Raw genomic sequence first — 19,628 nt, forward strand, 5'->3', positions numbered from 1 at the left:
AATGTGTCACACCTGATCTCATCTCTCTCTATATATATATATATATAAAGATATATATATATATATATATATATATATATATATATATATATATACTTGAGTTTTAATCTAGCTATAATCATTATTGATAAATGAGCTCATCATAATAATGGACCTAATATAGAATATAGTATATTTTTTTACAAGATTTGATTAATATATATCACAAATGACTAAATTTTAATATCAAAGGAGAATTGGCAACAACAATATCGCGAAGCAAGGATGAATAGGCAAAATAAGATGCGAGGAAAACGAAAAATCAATAATGTTTTGGAGCAAGAAGGTATGTGAAATAAAATCAATGGTTTTTTATAACCTATATATATATTTTTAAACAATACTACTAATTATTAACTAAATTTGGAATTGTCCTTTAAAAATGTACTTTTTAGAAGATGGAAATGTTAATTGCAACAACCTCACCAATTTTCTAGAGAATGGATACAAACGAATTCATCTACAATACGTAACTAATGGTAATAAATATTTTTGTTTGTTTTGAAAATATTTTATTATTTTATGTATTAATAATGAATTTTAACCTTCATTTGCAGAGACACGCTATTTTTCTCCATTATCAATGTCAGAACCGTCCTCACAAAGTAACATCTTCAACATTAATATGTTACAAACAGGTAACTTTTTAGAATTAAATAGAGTCGTTTTTTATATACCTTCTATTTATTTGCACACATCAATTACTATAGTTAATTTCAAAAAGAAAAAAAAATTACTATAGTTAATTAGTTACATAATAATAATAATAATAATAATACGGGTATTTATTGATATTTTTTTAAGAGTTTCCAAATTCTATATATCATATGGTTTTAATGGTGTTATATTATAATAGATTTGTTTCAATACTAACCATCTCTGTATGCAACAAAACATTGTTTTTCTTCATCCTCAACATCTGAACAAGTAAAAGATCTAAACAATATCAACCAAGGTGATAATGACTCTAATCTCGGTATAAGTTTTTATTTTTTTCAACATAGTGTTTTCAATTGTGTTTTTTTTTCGCAATTTAGATATTTTGGATTTGGGCGCTCCAGAATATTCATGTTCAAATTGTGGCGCATTGATGTGGTTTGATGAGCGAATTCGTAAGAATCAAAAGTGTGTTACACCTGTATTTACACTCTGCTGTGGTGGTGGCAAAATTAAAATACCATACTTGAGAGATGTACCAGACACATTGAAGAATCTCCTGTTTGGAATGGATCATAGAAGTAAAACGTTCTTAGAAAACATACGAGCATATAATATGATGTTCTCCTTTACATCAATGTGGGGGAAATTGATTCATCATTAAACAACGGAAATGGTCCGTATATATTTATACTCAGCGGTCAAAACTGTCATAAGATTGGTAGCCTCCTGCCACAAAGTGGGTCAAATCCAAAGTTCGCTCAGTTATATATCTACGACACTGAAAATGAGATTCCGAACAGAGCAGGATCTATTGGGTATGATTCTAATTGATTTGTTATTGCTATCATTATAAAGGCTGAAAGATTGAACTTTATTAGATATAATTAGAAACATCTGAGAGCGGATTTATATAAGGGATTATCAGAAGCTGTATTGAGAGGTGAAACCAATCCATCTTCAAGTGGGAAAAGGATCATTCTTCCATCGTCATATGTTGGTAGTGCCAGGTACATATATTTTCTAAATTATGCTTAATAATTCATATGGTATTTTTTAAATTGTTGAAACATATATGGTATATAAATAATTGGTACAACACAATTCTTTAAAATTATTTGATATATAAATATTTACCACTTTTCGAAGGTACATGATACAAAACTATCAAGATGCTATGGCAATATGTAGATGGATCGGATATCCAGACATCTTTATTACTTTCACATGCAATTCAAAGTGGCCTGAAATTCAAAGATGCATTGAGAAAGATAGCTTGAGACCAGAAGACATGCCTGATATAATAACAAGAGTTTTTAAGATAAAGTTGGATAAGTTTATTCGTGACTTGAAAAATGAGACAATATTTGGAAGAGTACGAGCATGTAAGACATTTTAAAAAAATTACACATTTTTTTATAATGTAGAAAACATATATTACTTTATACACTCTTACATGTTTCTTTTTTTCAGTAATTTACACAATTGAATTCCAGAAACGTGGTCTCTCTCATGCGCATATACTGTTGTTTTTGCACCCAGAAGATAAGCATCCATCTGGAAAGGACATTGAAAAGATTATTTATGCTGAGATTCCCGATATTCTAGAGAAGCCACAATTATATGATATAGTACAAAAGTTTATGATTCATGGCCCTTGTAGTGTTGATAATGTACAGTCACCATGCATGAAAGATGGAAGGTGTACCAAATGTTAGGAATAATTGAAATTACGATAAACGAAAATAAGCAAACACACAAGAATTGTTTACCTAGTTCGCCACTCAATATGAATGACTACGTCTGGGGGCACTACCAAGCCAGGATATTACTGTAATGAATGAGATGCGGATTACAGAGAAAGAGGTTACATTTATACTCCTGAAACCCTAACCGGCTGAAACCCTAACCGTCTAAAACCCTAATCGCCCAGTTGGATCGCTGCAGTTGAGCCCATCGCTTTAGTTGGGCCTATATATCTTAGTCTCCATAAGCCCAATAATCTCCCACCTGGAGACCAAATCCGTCATCTGATGGTAGTGTCATGCCTTTAACTTAATTACCAAGGCCAGCTGAAGCCATACATAGCTTCAGCTTCTCTAAGGTTACAACCTTAGTCAACATGTCTGCAGGATTCTCTGTGCCTGGAATCTTCATCAACTGCAATATCTTCCTATCCAAGAGATGCCGTATGTAGTGATACTTCAACTCTATGTGCTTTGTTCTTGAGTGAAAGGCGGGATTCTTTGCCAAATGAATGGCACTTTGACTATCGCTGTACAGAATAGGATCCTTCTGCTCCTTTCCCAACTCACGCAAGAAATTCTGCAACCATACCATCTCCTTACTAGCCTCAGTCACTGCAACGTACTCAGCTTCTGCAGTAGACAAAGCCACCACCTTCTGCAGCTTTGAAGCCCAAGAGACAGCAGTACCACCCAATGTGAAGACATATCCGGTTGTACTTCTTCTCTTGTCAAGGTCACTAAATGCCAAATCTGCATCCACATATCCTGTCAATATAACTTTCTTACCCTCAAAACATAGGGCCTATTCAGTGGTTCCCTTCAGGTATCTCAAAATCCACTTTACTACTTCCCAATGCTTCTTACCAGGGTCTCCCATGAAACGACTAACAACTCCCATAACATGTGCAATATCCGGCCTTGTGCACACCATTGCATACATCAAGCTGCCAATTGCTGAGGCATACAGAGTTCTCTCCATTTGGACTCGCTCTTCTCTGCTCTTGGGTGAGTCATGTTTAGATAGCTTGAAATGGCTACCCAAAGGAACCGTAGCTGGCTTGGCATCTTGCATGCCGAATCTAATCAAGACCTTCTTGATATACTCAGCTTGTGAGAGATACAACTTTCCAGCCTTCCTATCTCTTTCAATCCTCATGCCCAGAATCTGCTTAGCTTTTCCGAGATCTTTCATAGCAAACCGTTCAGATAACTGCTTCTTCAGTTTTCTCACTTCTCGAGCACTCGACCCTGCAATCAGCATATCATCAACATATAACAGTAAAATTATGTAGCCTTCATTCAATTTCCTGAAGTAACAACAATGATCAGCTTCACTCCTCACGAACTCAATTTCGTGCATGAATCCGTCAAATTTCTTGTACCACTGTCTTGGATCTTGTTTCAGACCATACAAGCTCTTGTTCAACTTGCACACAAGCTCAGCGTTATCAGACTCATAGCCCTGAGGTTGCTTCATATAGATGTCTTCATCTAAGTCCCCATGAAGAAATGTCGTTTTTACATCCATTTGCTGCAGCTCCAAATCTTCTGCAGCTACCATACTCAACACTAAATGAATAGTAGTTAGCTTCACCACTGGAGTAAAAACATCAGTATAATCTAAGCCGTACCTCTACTGAAAGCCTTTCACGACTAGCCTTGCCTTGTAGCGTTTGCTACCATCAACCTCTTCTTTGATTCTGAAAATCCACCTGTTTTGTAGAGCCTTCTTACCCTTTGGAAGCTCAACAAGTTCCCAGGTGCCATTAGTCATCAAGGAATCCATCTTATCATCTATTGCAAGCCTCCACTTGCTCGCATCCTCTCCACGAGATGCTTCCAAGTAGCTTTTTGGTTCACCACTATCTGTCAACAACATGTAGTTGCTTGTAGGCGTGTACCTGTCAGGTGCTCTACGCTCTCTAGTGGATCTGCACAATGTAACCGGTGGAGTTTGGGGTTCTTCTACCTCCTCCACAACTGTCTCCTCCACAACTACCTCCTTACTCGCACCAGAATTCTTGATGTCTAGGTCCACGACCTCTGGTCCTGCATCACCAGTATCAGATGCGCCCAGACTATCCTTGTACATTATCTGCTCATTGAAAACAACATCCCGACTGCGAATAATCTTCATGTTCTGACTGTCCCAGAACCGATATCCGAAATCATCACCACCGTATCCAATAAACGTGCACTTAATAGACTTCGCATCTAACTTACTTCTCTCAAGGGGAGCAATATGAACATATGAATCACATCCAAATACTCGTAGAAAGGATAGATTTACCTGTTTGCCACTCCAAGCCTCTTCAGGAATGCCACTCTCCAAGGGACTCGATGGCCCTCTGTTGATCAAGAATACTGCAGTGTTAACTGCTTCTGCCCAGAACGTCTTCGGAAGTCCGCACTTCAGCCTCATGCTTCTAGCATGCTCACACAGAGTTCTGTTCATTCGTTCTGCAACTCCGTTCTCCTGAGGAGTTCCTTTCAGAGTCTTCTCCATGTGAATTCCATTCTCAGCATAGAATTCCTTGAATTCCCTAAGCTCATACTCTCCACCATTGTCAGACCTCAAGCACTTTACCTTCAAACCTGTCTCATTCTCAACCAGGGCCTTCCATTTTCGAAAGGAATCAAAAGCATCAGATTTCTTTCTCAGAAAATAGATCCACACTTTCCTAGTGGAGTCGTCAATGAGGGTCATGTAATACAAAGCTCCACTAAGAGATTTCACAGGTGTAGGACCCCATAGATCTCTGTGAACTAACTCCAACTTCTCTTTCTTCAAAGTTCTGCCACCCTTAGAGAAACTGACTCTTTTCTGCTTCCCAAAGATGCAATCCTCACACGGCCCAAGATCAGCAGATTTCAGACCCGGCAACAGACCCTTTGAACACAACACTTTCATCCCCTTTTGACTCATGTGACCAAGACGACAGTGCCACAAATCTGCATTGACATTCTCCCTCACGACATCAATGCTATTGAAAACGTTGTCTGTTAAGTACAACGATCCAACCTTCTCACCACGGGCAACCACCATGGCTCCTTTGGTCATTTTCCAAGCACCACCTGCAAAGATTACACAATAACCTTCATCATCCATTTGCCCAATTGACAACAGATTTCTCTTTAGGCCAGGAATATGCTTTACTCCAGACAGCTTTATCACAGATCCATTCGGAGATTTGATCGAAACATCTCCCTTCCCTACAATCTCCAAAGGCTCATCATCAGCAAGATAAACCTTTCCGAATTTCCCAAGGGTATAGTTTTCCATCAAATCTGCACTACTACATGAATGAAACGAAGCTCTTGAGTCTAATACCCAAGACTCCAGAGGACTTCTTACACTCAATACCAGGGCTTCTGCTGCTGTTTCTGCAGTTGAATTACTCAGAATCAATGCATCACCAAAATCCTCACTGGCTGAATTCACTGACTTCTCCTTCTGCGGTGCCTTGCATTCACTCTTGTAATGACCATTCTCATTACAATTCCATCACTTGATGTGGCTCTTGTCCTTCACAGGTTTCCCTCTCCCTTTGGACTTAGACCTGCCACGATTCTGCTTTGACCTGCGATCTAACCTGCCCCGATTCTCTGCATTCAAGGCTGATCCAGATGTGGAACCTGACTCTTTCCTGCGAATATCCTTGCTTATAATCAAGTCTCTGACATCATCAAACCTAAGTTTTTCTTTCCCTGCTGAAGCACTTAGGGCAGTAACCGTGCCGCTCCAACTCTCTGGTAAAGAAGATAACAGAATTAGGGCTAATACCTCTTCATCGAAATCAATATCTACAGAACTTAATTGAGTGATTGTCATATTAAAATCATTCAGGTGCGTCGCCACTGCTATATTCTCCGTCATCTGCAGATTAAACAATCACCGCATCAGATGAACTTTATTTGCCGCGGAAGGCTTCTCGAACAACGAACTCAAGATCTCCAACATCTCCTTCGTGGTCTTTGCCTTCACCGTGTGATGCGCCACGTTTCTGGACAGCGACAGGCGAATCACGCTCATCGCTTTTCTGTCCAACAGCTTCCACTCTTCATCATACATATCCTCCGGCTGCTCACCCAAAGGCTGGTACAGATCTTTACCGTATAGGTAATCCTCGATCTGCATCTTCCAGAAATCGAAATCCGAACCATTGAATTTCTCCACAGGGGTTTTTCTGTCTCCCATCGTAATTACCCTTGCTCTGATACCATTTGTTAGGAATAATTGAAATTACGATAAACGAAAATAAGCAAACACACAAGAATTGTTTACCCAGTTCGCCACTCAATATGAATGACTACGTCTAGGGCACTACCAAGACAGGATATTTACTATAATGAATGAGATGCAGATTACAGAGAAAGAGGTTACATTTATACTCCTGAAACCCTAATCGCCCAAATTTTTTTTTTGGATCGCTGCAGTTGGGCCCATCACTTCAGTTGGGCCTATATATCTTAGTCTCCATAAGCCCAACACCAAACACTTCCCCAAGAAGTTTAATAAGGAGACGACTATTGATGAAAATGGATATCCAGTGTATATGAGAAGGGATAATGGGAGGACGGTTGAGAAAAATCACATTCTTCTTGATAATAGATTTGTGGTGCCATACAATAGTCAGTTGTTATTGAAGTTTAATGCTCATATCAATGTCGAATGGTGTAACCAACATAGGGCAATCAAATATTTGTTCAAGTACATAAACAAAGGCAATGATCGGATAACCATTGCGTTTTATCAACAAAAAAGGACACGGGGATAATGAAGACATAGAGGATGAAGTTAAAATGTATTATGATTGTATATACATTTCTCCTTATGAGGCAGCTTGGAGAATATTTGCATTTCCAATTAATTACCGTGAACCTGCTGTGGAGAGACTTACATTTCATCTTCCAGATCAACAAAGTATCATATTTCATGATGATGATCCAATTGAGGATGTTGTTAAAAAAGGTTGGGAAGTACAAACTATGTTTTTGCAATGGATGAAAGCAAATGAGGAATACCCAGAAGCAAGACAATTGACTTATGTTGAGTTTCCAAATAAGTTTGTTTGGAAAGTAGTTGAATTAAATGATCACACTACCAGCACAGTGAAAAAGATCAAGAAATGGTGTCATAGACAACGCGAATTGAATGTAGGTAGAATATTTTACGTACATCCTGGGGCAGGAGAATTATACTATCTAAGAACATTGTTGAATGTTGTAAAAGGGCCAACCAAATATGATGACATAAAAACTATGAATGGTGTTTTATACCCCACTTTTAAGGAGGCGTGCTTTGCATTGGGTTTACTTGATGATGATAAAGAGTACATATATGCAATAGAAGAAGCATCTTTTTGGGGAACATGTCATTTTCTTCGCTTATTGTTTGCTTCTTTGTTGTTTTCTAACTGCATCACAAGCCCTGAAATAGTTTGGAATCAGACATGGCAACATCTTTCCGATGACATTCTACATTGTCAACGAAATCTCCTTAATAATCAAGGTGATACATTTTAGGTTACATTAATTTCCAAACATATATACATAATATAATCATACACTAAGCAGTGTAGAAGTAGAATATTTACTAATATTTCATATTTCTTTTTATAGATCTATTGATGAACGATGAGCAATTGAAGAACCTTGCACTTTTTGAGATAGAGAAAATCCTGAATAGAAATGGAAGAAGCTTGAGGGATTACCCTACATTACCATTCCCAGATGTAGATCTTATCTATGAAGGAAGCAACAGTCTCATTCAAGATGAACTTTGTTACGATAGACGGTCATTGGCAGAAGAAAGTCAAAATCTTATGTTGTTGTTGAACAATGATCAAAGAATGGTTTTCCAAACAATCATTGATGCAATAGGAAAGAAAGATGGTGGGTTTTTTTTTGTTTATGGATATGGAGGTACTGGGAAGACATTCATATGGAGAACTCTTTCATCTGTTTTAAGATCCAATGGTGATATTGTCCTCACAGTAGCGTCAAGCGGAATAGCTTCACTTCTTATGCCTGGTGGCATGACTGCACATTCAAGGTTTGGTATACCCATTGTTATAAATGAAGATTCAACTTGCAACATTAAGCAAGGAAGTCCTTTGGCTGAGCTAATTATTAGAGCACGACTTATTATATGGGATGAGGCACCAATGGTACATAAACATTGTTTTGAAGCTTTTGACAGAACTTTACGAGATATCCTACGGTTTCATAACAGTAATAGCATGAGTTTGCCATTTGGTGGAAAGGTGGTTGTTTTTGGTGGAGACTTCAGACAAATATTGCCTGTCATTCCAAAAGGAAGTAGACAAAATATAGTATTAGCTACTATAAATGCTTATTATTTGTGGAAATACTGTAAAGTGCTTAAGCTAGCGAAAAACATGCGACTTCAATCTGGGGATACACTTAAGGATACAGAAGAGTTAAGATGGGTTTCTGAATGGATTTTAAGCATTGGGAATGGAACCGTTGGTGAGCCAAATGATGGTGAAGTTACATTTTGCATACCTACAGATTTGCTCATTAAAGATACAGGGGATCTAATTGGAGCAATTGTCCAAAGCACATATCCAAGTCTGTTGGAGAATAGCACCAATCCAAAGTACTTACAAGAGCGTGCAATTCTTGCACCAACATTGGATATTGTAAATAGAGTCAATGAATACATGTTTTCTGCTTGGCCCGGTGATGAAGTATGCTATTTAAGTTCAGATACTATTTGTCGAGTTGAAAATGCTTCATCAAGTCAGGATGATGTCTACATTCCAGAATTTCTAAATAGTATAAAATCACCAGGTTTGCCGAATCACAAGTTAAAATTGAAAATTGGAATACCTGTCATGCCACTTCGCAATATAGATCAAACTTCAGGCTTATGTAATGGCACCCGTTTAGTGGTAACTCAATTAGGAAAACATGTCATTGAAGCAAGGAAAATTATGGGTTGTAATATTGGACAAAAGGTTTTCATTGCTCGACTTGCTTTGACTGCCTCAGATATAAGGTTACCATTCAGATTTCAACGAAGACAGTATCCATTGGTTGTCTGCTTTGCCATGACAATAAATAAAAGCCAAGGTCAGTCGCTTGCACATGTTGGATTATATATTCCTCGACCAGTTTTTAGCCATGGTCAAATGTATGTAGCAGTTTCTAGAGTTACAACTAAAGGAGGATTGAAAATCCTTATTTGTGATTAAGAAAATAAAACAAAAAATTGTATTCAGAATGTAGTTTTCAAGAAAGTTTTTAATAATATCAATTGAATCATTTATTGTATACTTTTAAATAAATTTATTTAATTTATAACGTATTATTGCAAATCTACAATAGATGTCTATAATAAAAAATATAATTTAATTAAAATGAAAAAATATTTCGTGCATTCCACGGGTCTAAATCTAGTAAAGAATATAAATGTTATGTTTATTAAAAAAATTGTTATGTGAAAAATGAATATAATAATAATAATTAAAGAGTGGGTAAAATAGAGTATATAATTGGAGAACTTTAACTATAACAACTCTATATTTAAAGATAGAGCAGAGAAAAATAAAAATAAAAATAAAAATAAAAATAAAAATAAAAATAAAAATAAAGTAGCTAAATACAGAACACCTTTGGAGATGGCACCAAACTTGGGTCTAAATCGACAAGATATATAGAAGTGTTCGTCGTGCTTATATAATCTCTCCTTTCGCACATTAGTTTTTTTTTCTTTCCTTTTTCTCTATTTCATCCTCATTGACGCCATTGGAACAAGAAAACCCTGAAGAAATACCAAGCTCAGATCTCGCAATCCAGAACCAAAAACCCGAACATCGCATTTTCGTGTCTTGCGATCTGATCAGGTAATACTTCGTTATTCCACTCTCAAGTAATCTCCAACAATTTATCTTTGAGAAATTCACCAGGTTTATTAAATTAGAAATTCGACTACACTTTTTATTCTCCTTTGAATTGCTCGTTTCTCAGCCTCTCGAACTGTTTTATTTGTAAATACTCGTATCTTGATATTTTCTCTTCATTTTTGGCTCTCATTTGATATCTTGGCAGCTCGTAAGACTATCCTTATGCTCCAAATTATCTAAATTGACTTTAACTAATTTTTAACTTGTTTCAAAGATTATTGGCTCGTTGAAGTGATTATTTTATTATCATGACTGATGTTTGTTTCGTCTGTATTTGTGTGAAGCCTTCCTGAAGCTGCGAGTCTAAGCCCTAAACAAGGAGGTTAATGGAAGTAATGAAATGTAAAATTTTAAATTAACCTTGTTTGGGAGCTCTGCTGGGTGTAAATGAAGGTTAATGGAAGTAATGTAAACTTTTTAATGGAAAATAGCTTTTTAAATCTCATTTACATTCCATCAACTCCCAAACAAGGTTAAATATTAACCTTCATTTCCTTCACTTCCCTTCCCTTTCCTTTCCATTACCTCCTCTAACTCTCACCTCCATTAACCTCTCAACTCCCAAACAAAGACTAAGGTCAAAGAGTAATGTATTTAATGATAGGCGAACGAGAATAATGTACTTTAATCATAATCGAAACAAAGCACCATCAGTTTCTTTCATATTATTTGTATTTATTCACCGAACCATAGCTTATTTTTCTGATAACCTTTGGTGCACAATGTTTTCCTTTATCCATTTTAGCTACTTAGTGTACACTGGTTTTGAATCACTGGAGTTATATGCTGACCTAATAATGCTTTTGTTCTAATGAAACAGAATAAATACTAAATAGGTCCTCGGAAGTCATGGGCTGGAGTGACAATTTGTGTGTCTTTCATTGGATTATGAAGTTCCAATTTTCTTGCTACTGATTGGTGGGAAGCATGAACATCGTTAAGGGTGTGGCTGATCTCATACGAAGGACATCCAGTGGTCAAACTGGAGGGACTGCTTCTGGGTCGTCACCAGAGAGGTTTCCTCCTCCTGCTCCAAAAATCTGTTTCAGGTACTTGACAGTTCTGTCAATTTACAAACTAATGACTTCTATCACTTCCATGTCATCCTTGTTAACAGGTCTTCATGAAATTCAACTGAAAACCGTTTTCAGTTTGTTGTCTTTGACTATGTATCATATTGAGAACAATGCTTGAATTTGTTCTATATAAGGAACTATATTAGACCCGAAAAACTAGCTCCATAATAGGTACCTTTTTTTGCATAGAAGGAATGATAATTGGTTGATACCTACATTCTTATTTGCTTGGAAAATTGGATCTTAAGCATTTGAAGTTGGAACCTGAAGTTTGCATGATCTATATTAGGAAGTGAGCAGCACCGCAGGTTGATCAATGAAAAATCTTTTACAAGAAGTTATCTTTAGTTTTCATTGCCATTCTTACTTGAATCATTTAAGAATATCTGGTCTAATAACTTGGGAGCATTTCAAGAACTGAGTGTGATATCTCTTGTAAAGATATGAAAGCAGCTGAGTAAAATTATATAATTGGTGAATCAAATAGTTTGATAGAATGACATTAATAGAAAACACTGAATAATCCAAAGAATTTGCAACCATGCAAACATAAGAGAACTTGTGAACTTTCAGAGGGACTTGTGAATCTTTAGTCTGGTATTAGTCCTTGATACCTCTTTGGGACATTATTGTAAATGCTGTAATAGTTTGAGCTACTAACCCGTGGATTTTCTTTTTCTTTTACATTTAAAACTCACATATGTTCTATCACTCCCATCTTGATAAGTAGTTGCCAACATGAAAAATCTTTTTTCACTCGAGAATTATTTGTATAAGAAAGAGTGAGAAGAAGACTACCGGTTACTGTTTTTAAGAAATAGCTCATTGCTTTAAGTGTAATAGTGAGCGTGCTGCTTCTTTCATTTCAATTATTTATTAACTTTTGAACTAAGAATATGGGGTAAGCTCTTTTTCACAAACATAATAGGTATTGTTTTTTCTTTGACGATCTGGAATGTTTTTATGTCAATCTAATTTTTTTTCCACTTGTGGTTGTGGAAAGGGTGAAAGTCATAATTAGATAAGATTGTAGTGGTTAGTGAGACAAAATGAAGATCATTCTTATTGAGAGTTGTCTGTTCAGGAATTTAGTTTTATTGCACAACAAAATAGGTCAACTATTTCACATAGTAAGATTTACTGAATGCTTGGAAATATAGTGGTTAACATGCACTAGGTTTTTGATTTGTCTGACAACTTAAGAGCTGTGTGTCTATCTCATATTACTAGAGGCTAGGCATTTGGACACTAATATTTCCCTCTCCCCCCCTTAGCTAAAAATAATCATGCGTTGAGGTAAGCATGAAATATTCTTGAGGATTAGTGATGATATATTTGGTGTGAACTACAAGTTTAACTAAAAACCCGACGAAAATAAATAATAGCACTAGAATTAAATCTAGCAACTACTTGGAACAATCAAGATAAATTAAAAAAAAAAATCTCAACTAGAAATATTATTAATCAATTCATGAAAGTCTTAAAAATTAATTACAATTCTAAGGTATAGGCAATGTGCGAAAGGCCTACGAGACTATAAACCTAACTAAATCAAAATAAGAACATATGTTCTAACTAAACTAGAGTACAAGTAAAATAGGAAATCCTGATTACTCTAGGGGGGTGTTTGGTTGGATGAAAATATGATATGGAATGGGAATGGAAATAAGCAATTCCCTTTCCCAATGTTTGGTTAACCAAAATGTCCTAGATAATAGGAATCACATTACCCTTTCTATGGGAATCACCATTCCCCTTCCTATCTTGAGGAATCAAGTTTGATTCCACCACTTCCTTTCACGTTTCTCCCTCCCATGTTCTTTTTATCAATTTCTATATTTTTTTCACTATAACTGTCAATGAATAATTTGAAAAGTGATGTTAATGGGCTATTTCAATTAGCAAAATTGTTTTTTCCATAAAAACATATGAATACAATTTATGAATACAATGGTGGACATATAAATCCCAGAAATCGTAATACAATACACAAAATACATAATTATTTTAAATTATTTTAAATCTTCAATATTTATATTATAGTTATTATTATGAAACCTTATTATTATTATTATTAACTTATATATTGATTTCGATTCCGGACATTTAGAGAACCAAACAGTTTCAAAATGAGTCTGATTCCGATTCCATATTAAACCAAACACAATAAATAAATTGTATTTCCGATTCCGTTTTCGATTTCGATTCCATAATCTGAGCCAAACGCCCCCTAGGGTCTTTGGAATAATATCTAATTTTAATCAAAATCAGACAGTAATTCCGATTAAAATAGAAATACCGCCCAAAATAGATCTTCAATTTCTGAGCAATATATGTTTTCAAGTCCATTTGTTGTTTATGTCTCACATCAAGTAACCTACTAGGGAGATCCTTGCTAGGACCGTTATGTGTTGATAAAGAATACTCCAATATACTTTGTGATAATTTTTGAAGATCATTTAATTTGCACAAAAGGACCAACTTATTATTATTATTACTATTTTATATACATAATTTTTCTTTTCCTAGACCTCGGACCTGCAGGGACCACTATATTAAGGGCTGCCTATAGAGTAGTCTGGGTTTGTGTTTTTCCTTTACTTGGGCGTGGCCTGGCCTGGCCTGGCCTGACTTGGCAAAAAAAGCATACAACTTGTAATAGTTGCGAAAGGTGAGCCGAGGCGATAAGGGAAAAATATTGACTTGAGGTGAGGTGAGAGGCGAGGCGACCGCCTCTCGCACGTAAGGCGACAAAAGAATTAGAAAAACACAAAATATAAAATCATAATTCAAATTGACTAGTTTAACTTCTAAAGTTGTAAAACACAAAAACTAAATCATTCATGAGCATCTGAGATCGTTTGAGCTCCCTGCCTTGACCTCTTGCACATATTTCCAACAAGAATCCATTCTTTTTGTAGCTTTAGATGTATTAGAATTAGTAATACTCATGGAAAGCCTGCAAAATTTAGGCAGCATAACTAATAATAAACTTGCACAACACAACAACAACTAATAATAAACTTGTAAAAACTTGATAAAAATTTGGGCAGCATAACACTTAGAACCAAGAAAAGTAAGAGAGGAAGAAAAGAAACTAAGAAGATGAAGTAAGAAATAGAAGTTAGAACAGAGAAGAGAGAGAAGTAAAGTTGTCGAAGTATGTACCTTTTAGATCGACAGGTGCTGTTGGAGGAGATGAAGTGAAGTTGTCGAAGTGGATGAATTAAGCCCGGAGGAGATGAAGTCTTCGAACTGAGACACAAAGAACCCTTTCTATGGCAGTCGCACGAACCGTCTGATTACTGTTACTTCAATTTTTAACCTAAATTTCACCTGAGACCCAAAGGCGACCGCCTCTCGCCTTGAACCGCCTCTCGCCTGCAGTGGAAAGGCGGTCGCCTTTCGAATTTCGCCCGCCTTCCATTACAGAAGGCGGGCTGGGTCGCCTTTCGCAACTATGCAACTCGTCATTATGTCGTTTCATGAAATTGGGGCAAGCTGTATTGGTCAATGAATCAGGCCAACCTTTTTGGCCAGAGTGGGTCAATGTCTAAAAATTTCCACTCTGATTGGTCGGACTCATAGTTGCGAAAGTCGAAAGGCGAGCCGAGGCTATAAGGGCAAAATATCACCTTGAGGCGAGAGGCGAGGCGACAAAAAAATTAGAAAAACACAAAAAATAACACCTAATTCCTAATAACATATCAAACAAGCATCATCATCAATCCAAATCCTCATCATCAAGCTCCATGTCATCATCAATGTTTTCCACTTCTTCATCCTTGTATTCATTTTCATTTTCATCTTCATCTTTATACTCATCCTCCTCCTCATCATCATTTTCTTCCTCATCTCTAATAACTAGAGGAGGATTGACTCTTCTCTAGAAGATGTGTTTCCTCTCACACGTCTTTGTAGGCCTAGTACTTGGGGGCAGATGTAGACACAACACCTTTACCTTTTGCCCTAATACTATAGGCCTCTTCTTCCACCCCACTAGCTCCAGCAACCACATCCTATCTCAAATCATCGTCATCAAATACAAAGTCGCCGTCATCACGACCACCACCCTCTTCTTCCATTGTACCCGTCAACCACTCATTACTATCATCAATATCTTTCAAAGAAATAGGATTAATGCGATTTCGTCCATCATATCTACGTCTCAACGCTTGATTATACTTCACATAAACTAAATCATTCAAGCGTGTTTGAGCTAGTCGATTCTTTTTTTTTTTTTTTTTTGCTATGAACCTACAAAACAATAATTAAAAAAGGGTAATTAATTTATTAGTCCCTATATTTTGACAAAGCACATTGTTTAGTCCCTGTATTTTCAAAAACACGTGGTAAGGTCCCTAACCTTTTTCTCAGTGAACTGTTTAGTCCTTCCGTCTGATTGTTAGATTTTTTACCATGTATGGATTCGGAAATGACTAAATTACCTTTTACTATTTATCAGTCAAAACAATTCACACCTCTATGTCATTCTCTCACAACTCGCGCTCACAAAAAAATGGAGAAAGGATTGAATCCCTAACCCATAATCAAATCACTCATGCTCACTCTTCCTGTTTGAATTGAAGGTAGAAATCGACTTAAATCTCTCTCGCTTACTCTTCTAACGGCAGGGACTAAACAGTTCACCGAGAAAAACGTTAGGGACTAAACAATTCATCGAGAAAATAATTAGGGACCTTACCGTGTGTTTTTGAAAATACAGGGACTAAACAGTGTGTTTTGTCAAAATATATGGACTAGTAAATTAATTACCCTTAAAAAAATAACGACATTTTTATTAAAGTGATCAATTTTAAAACTTAAAGTGATCAAATAAGTGAACAAGTAAGTATATTTAAAAAGCTTACATGTTCAAAGATATTCCAATTTCTCTCGGAACATGCATTACAAGTGAGACTAAGTGGCAAATTTTTGTAATTGTGGAGTACATGACCCATATGTCTTCCACCATGCAACTAAACAAGGAAAATTACAAACAAATGTTAAAATGCAATCTAAGTTGTTAAATAATAATTATGCATGTGTAAATGTTTAGGAACTTAAAAATTGAAAGTTAAAGTTATATACCTAGATTCGTTGTCTTTCTATGCCTAATTGCCATCTTCATATTAAAGAGGTCATTACTAGAGTTTTGATACAAAATCAGTTGCTCAGCGGTCTTGTCTTGTTCATCTTCACTTTCTACGAATCTTTCCAACGCTTTTAAATAGCCTTTTTTAATCTCACCATTTGCATTTGGTGCATCAAAGAATTCTAGATTTAAAACATGCAATGATTGTTGGAGTTGCCTATCCCATCTGATCAATGATAGCATAAATATTTGCATAACTTTCTTTCTTGAAGTCTAAGGCTTTTGCTATTGCCTCTTTAACCCTATCCATAGCCTCATAGATATATCCCATGGCAGGCTTTTATATATATGTTTATTCATTTTTTTTAAGCGGAAAAATGCTGGAATTTCGCCCGCCTTCCAGTACTGAAGGCGGGGGCTCGATCGCCTTTCGCAACTATGGTCGGACTGAACCAACTCTTAAACTGGTTGCTGAACAAGTCTATTTGACCCAGGCCAATATTATCATGTAGTTCTTTTCTGTAATTTGGGGTATCTGGTTAAGGGATGATTTGAGATTTTAGTCATATATTTTCCTTGCAATTGACGTAGATAAGACATTTTTTTTTTGGAAACTGACATTTGGGTCACTCTGAGAGAATGATATTTATTTGTTCCATTGTATTTGTATTCTTTTTTTAATCAATAAAATGCTTTTGATGAAGAAATTGAAGGTGTTAGGGTTCCATTATGCCTTAGCATACTGTTTTGGTTTGGTGGGTTGCTCGTTTAAATTTTTTCTGTTTCTGGCATAACGGATATTGTCTACATAAGCTTTAACTATATTTTTATCCTTAGATTTACCATCTTCCTAAGAGTGATCCTTGTCACGGCATATCATACTTTTTGTCTTTTACTTTTCAGTGAAGTGGGCGATGAGTCAGTTTTACATGCACTATGGAAGAAATATGAAATCGCTACAGATAAGGTATTGCTGCAAATTTGCTCATCCAGAAATAAATGCAAAATTTTGGTTGCTTCATAAATCTATGTATACTACTATGAAAAATTTCATGTGCTTTATTTCCTGGTTCTGTAAGCTTTAAGCTTCATAATGGTAGTGACACTGCCCATGCAAGCAACATTAAATTTTCTTACAAGAAGCATCACTTTCTTCATATTGTTTGCAGGAATTATGGAAGAATGAATTATGTGGTTATTTATTATTGCTAATGTAAAAGCATTCTTAATTCTTGTAAAAAGTTTTGAAGGTTTTCTAGGTACATGGAATTTAAGTTGTAATTTATGTTTTCTAAATGGTTCTTAGTTCTTGTATTCTGTGTGTATCTATCATTGAACGGAAGGATGAGAATTTCATTGATAATATAAAAGCATTCTTAATTCTTGCAAAAAGTTATGAAGGTTTTCTAGGTACATGGAATTTAAGTTGTAATTTATGTTTTCTAAATGGTTCCTAGTTCTTGTATTCTGTGTGTATCTATCATTGAACGGAAGGATGAGAATTTCATTGATAGAATTATTCTCTTGGACAATAGGACCAACTCTAGGGTCACAAACATTCTAATCTATTAACAAAACAACTAGTTGAAGAAATTCTTGTTTTGCTAGACATGTTTCACAAGATAGGGTGTATGATAAGTATTCTCTATTTTCTTGAAAGATTAATTTATGCAAACTAAGTGAAGAAAAATATTCGATGGAGGATTTTATTTTTTAAATTTTGGCTATATATGTATATACATATATACATGTTAATGTTTGTATCATAGTTGTTAAAGGCGCGCCTCAGGCGTGCCTCGGCTAAGGCTCCAGCCTTAGCGCCTCTGGAGTCCAAAGGCGGGCGCGGTCAGCCAGGCGCAAAGCGCGCGCCTTGGTGTGCCTCGGCTACCTTAGGGTAATTTAGGGTATTTTAGGGTTGAGGGTATTTAGGGTTTTGAGGGTATTTTAGGGTGAGGGTATTTTAGGGTTTTTTATGTTCAGAAAATAAAAGAAAAGCAGGGACAGACAAAGATCCACAGTTTTTACTCTACATATCGCTGCGGATAACTCATGCTTTAGTAGTTAACTAGAACTTAACTGATGCATTTTATGGTTTTATTGTTGTTATTTGACTATTTGTGATTATTTGTGACTAGTATTATGAATTTATGATATTTTTTTTTTGTGCGCCTCGAGTCGCTCGGGCGCGCGCCTTAAGTTGCGTCAAGCTCCAGGACCCCCTTGCGCCTTAGTGCGCCTTGCGCCTTTAATAACTATGGTTTGTATATATATGTATAATGCATGTATATTCCTGTCTAATTTATCTTTATATTTTTGAAATTCTCGTCTTAGGATGAAAAGAAAAAGGTGTTTCATGTTTTCCTCAAGCAATTTCTAATGGTATACAAGAACTGGGTGCCTGATAATACTGGCAAGCTGTCAGATTCTCCTTCAGGGACTCTTCCTACCTTGGAATTTCCATTACCCTTTAATGATATTGTTATTGGCTGCTCTGCTGGACACCCTGCTGAAGTCATTTTGACATTAACAGAAGAGATCACACGATTGACCACTTTGGTTACCGACTGTAAGATGAGTTTTGTATTCTATTTTATTGCATATGGGCTTGAAAAATAATTAAGTTATATTTGAAAATCCATTTTATGAACTGTGTTTATTATGATGAGTCTTAGTGCTAAGAGATTTTATTAAGTGACTAGATGTTGCTTATTATGGATTGCAAGATTAAAAACTGTATACACTTCTTATGAGAAAGCATATGAGATAACTTGGAACTTGGGGTTGCCAGATGATATGAGATTAATTGGGACAGAATTTTTGTGAAGTATGGCTGGGTTGTTGAAAAATTTAGTAATGCAAATTGGTATTTGTATTGTATGTCTTTTTTTTTTTTGTAGATCATATTTTCATTTTTATTGATATGCCTAATTTCAGCAGCGGACCTTTTTTCTTGTGATTTTTCTGTCGAATAATAAGAACAGCAAGTAACTTAAGTTTGTTGTATTTTCTGAGTAAGCTTTAAATTCACACTTGGAATTCTCCAAATTGTTTCTAGTAATAATTTGCCTTTTGTTTTGCTTTT

The 19,628-nt window shown here is 35.9% G+C and overlaps 1 protein-coding gene and 1 pseudogene across 3 annotated transcripts in view; both read left to right on the top strand.

The window, feature by feature from the left end:
* The first annotated feature begins 282 nt into the window (after positions 1-282).
* Positions 283-9,664, top strand: LOC136236079 (uncharacterized; annotated as a pseudogene).
* Positions 9,665-10,135: 471 nt separating this feature from the next.
* The window catches only part of LOC136234821 (BEACH domain-containing protein B), a 48,607-nt gene continuing 39,114 nt past the window's right edge, over positions 10,136-19,628 (top strand). For 2 of the 3 annotated variants that reach the window (XM_066024304.1, XM_066024305.1), the window contains exons 1-4: positions 10,137-10,315; positions 11,196-11,424; positions 17,450-17,513; positions 18,878-19,112. In XM_066024304.1, coding sequence (XP_065880376.1) covers positions 11,303-11,424; positions 17,450-17,513; positions 18,878-19,112 — 421 coding nt within the window. In that variant the 5' untranslated portion in view covers positions 10,137-10,315; positions 11,196-11,302. Of the gene's footprint in view, positions 10,316-11,195; positions 11,425-17,449; positions 17,514-18,877; positions 19,113-19,628 lie in introns of all 3 variants that reach the window. The other variant, XM_066024307.1, reaches the window with a different exon arrangement.

This window comes from Euphorbia lathyris, chromosome 7 (genome assembly GCF_963576675.1).
Source record: "Euphorbia lathyris chromosome 7, ddEupLath1.1, whole genome shotgun sequence".
Lineage (NCBI taxonomy): Eukaryota > Viridiplantae > Streptophyta > Magnoliopsida > Malpighiales > Euphorbiaceae > Euphorbia > Euphorbia lathyris.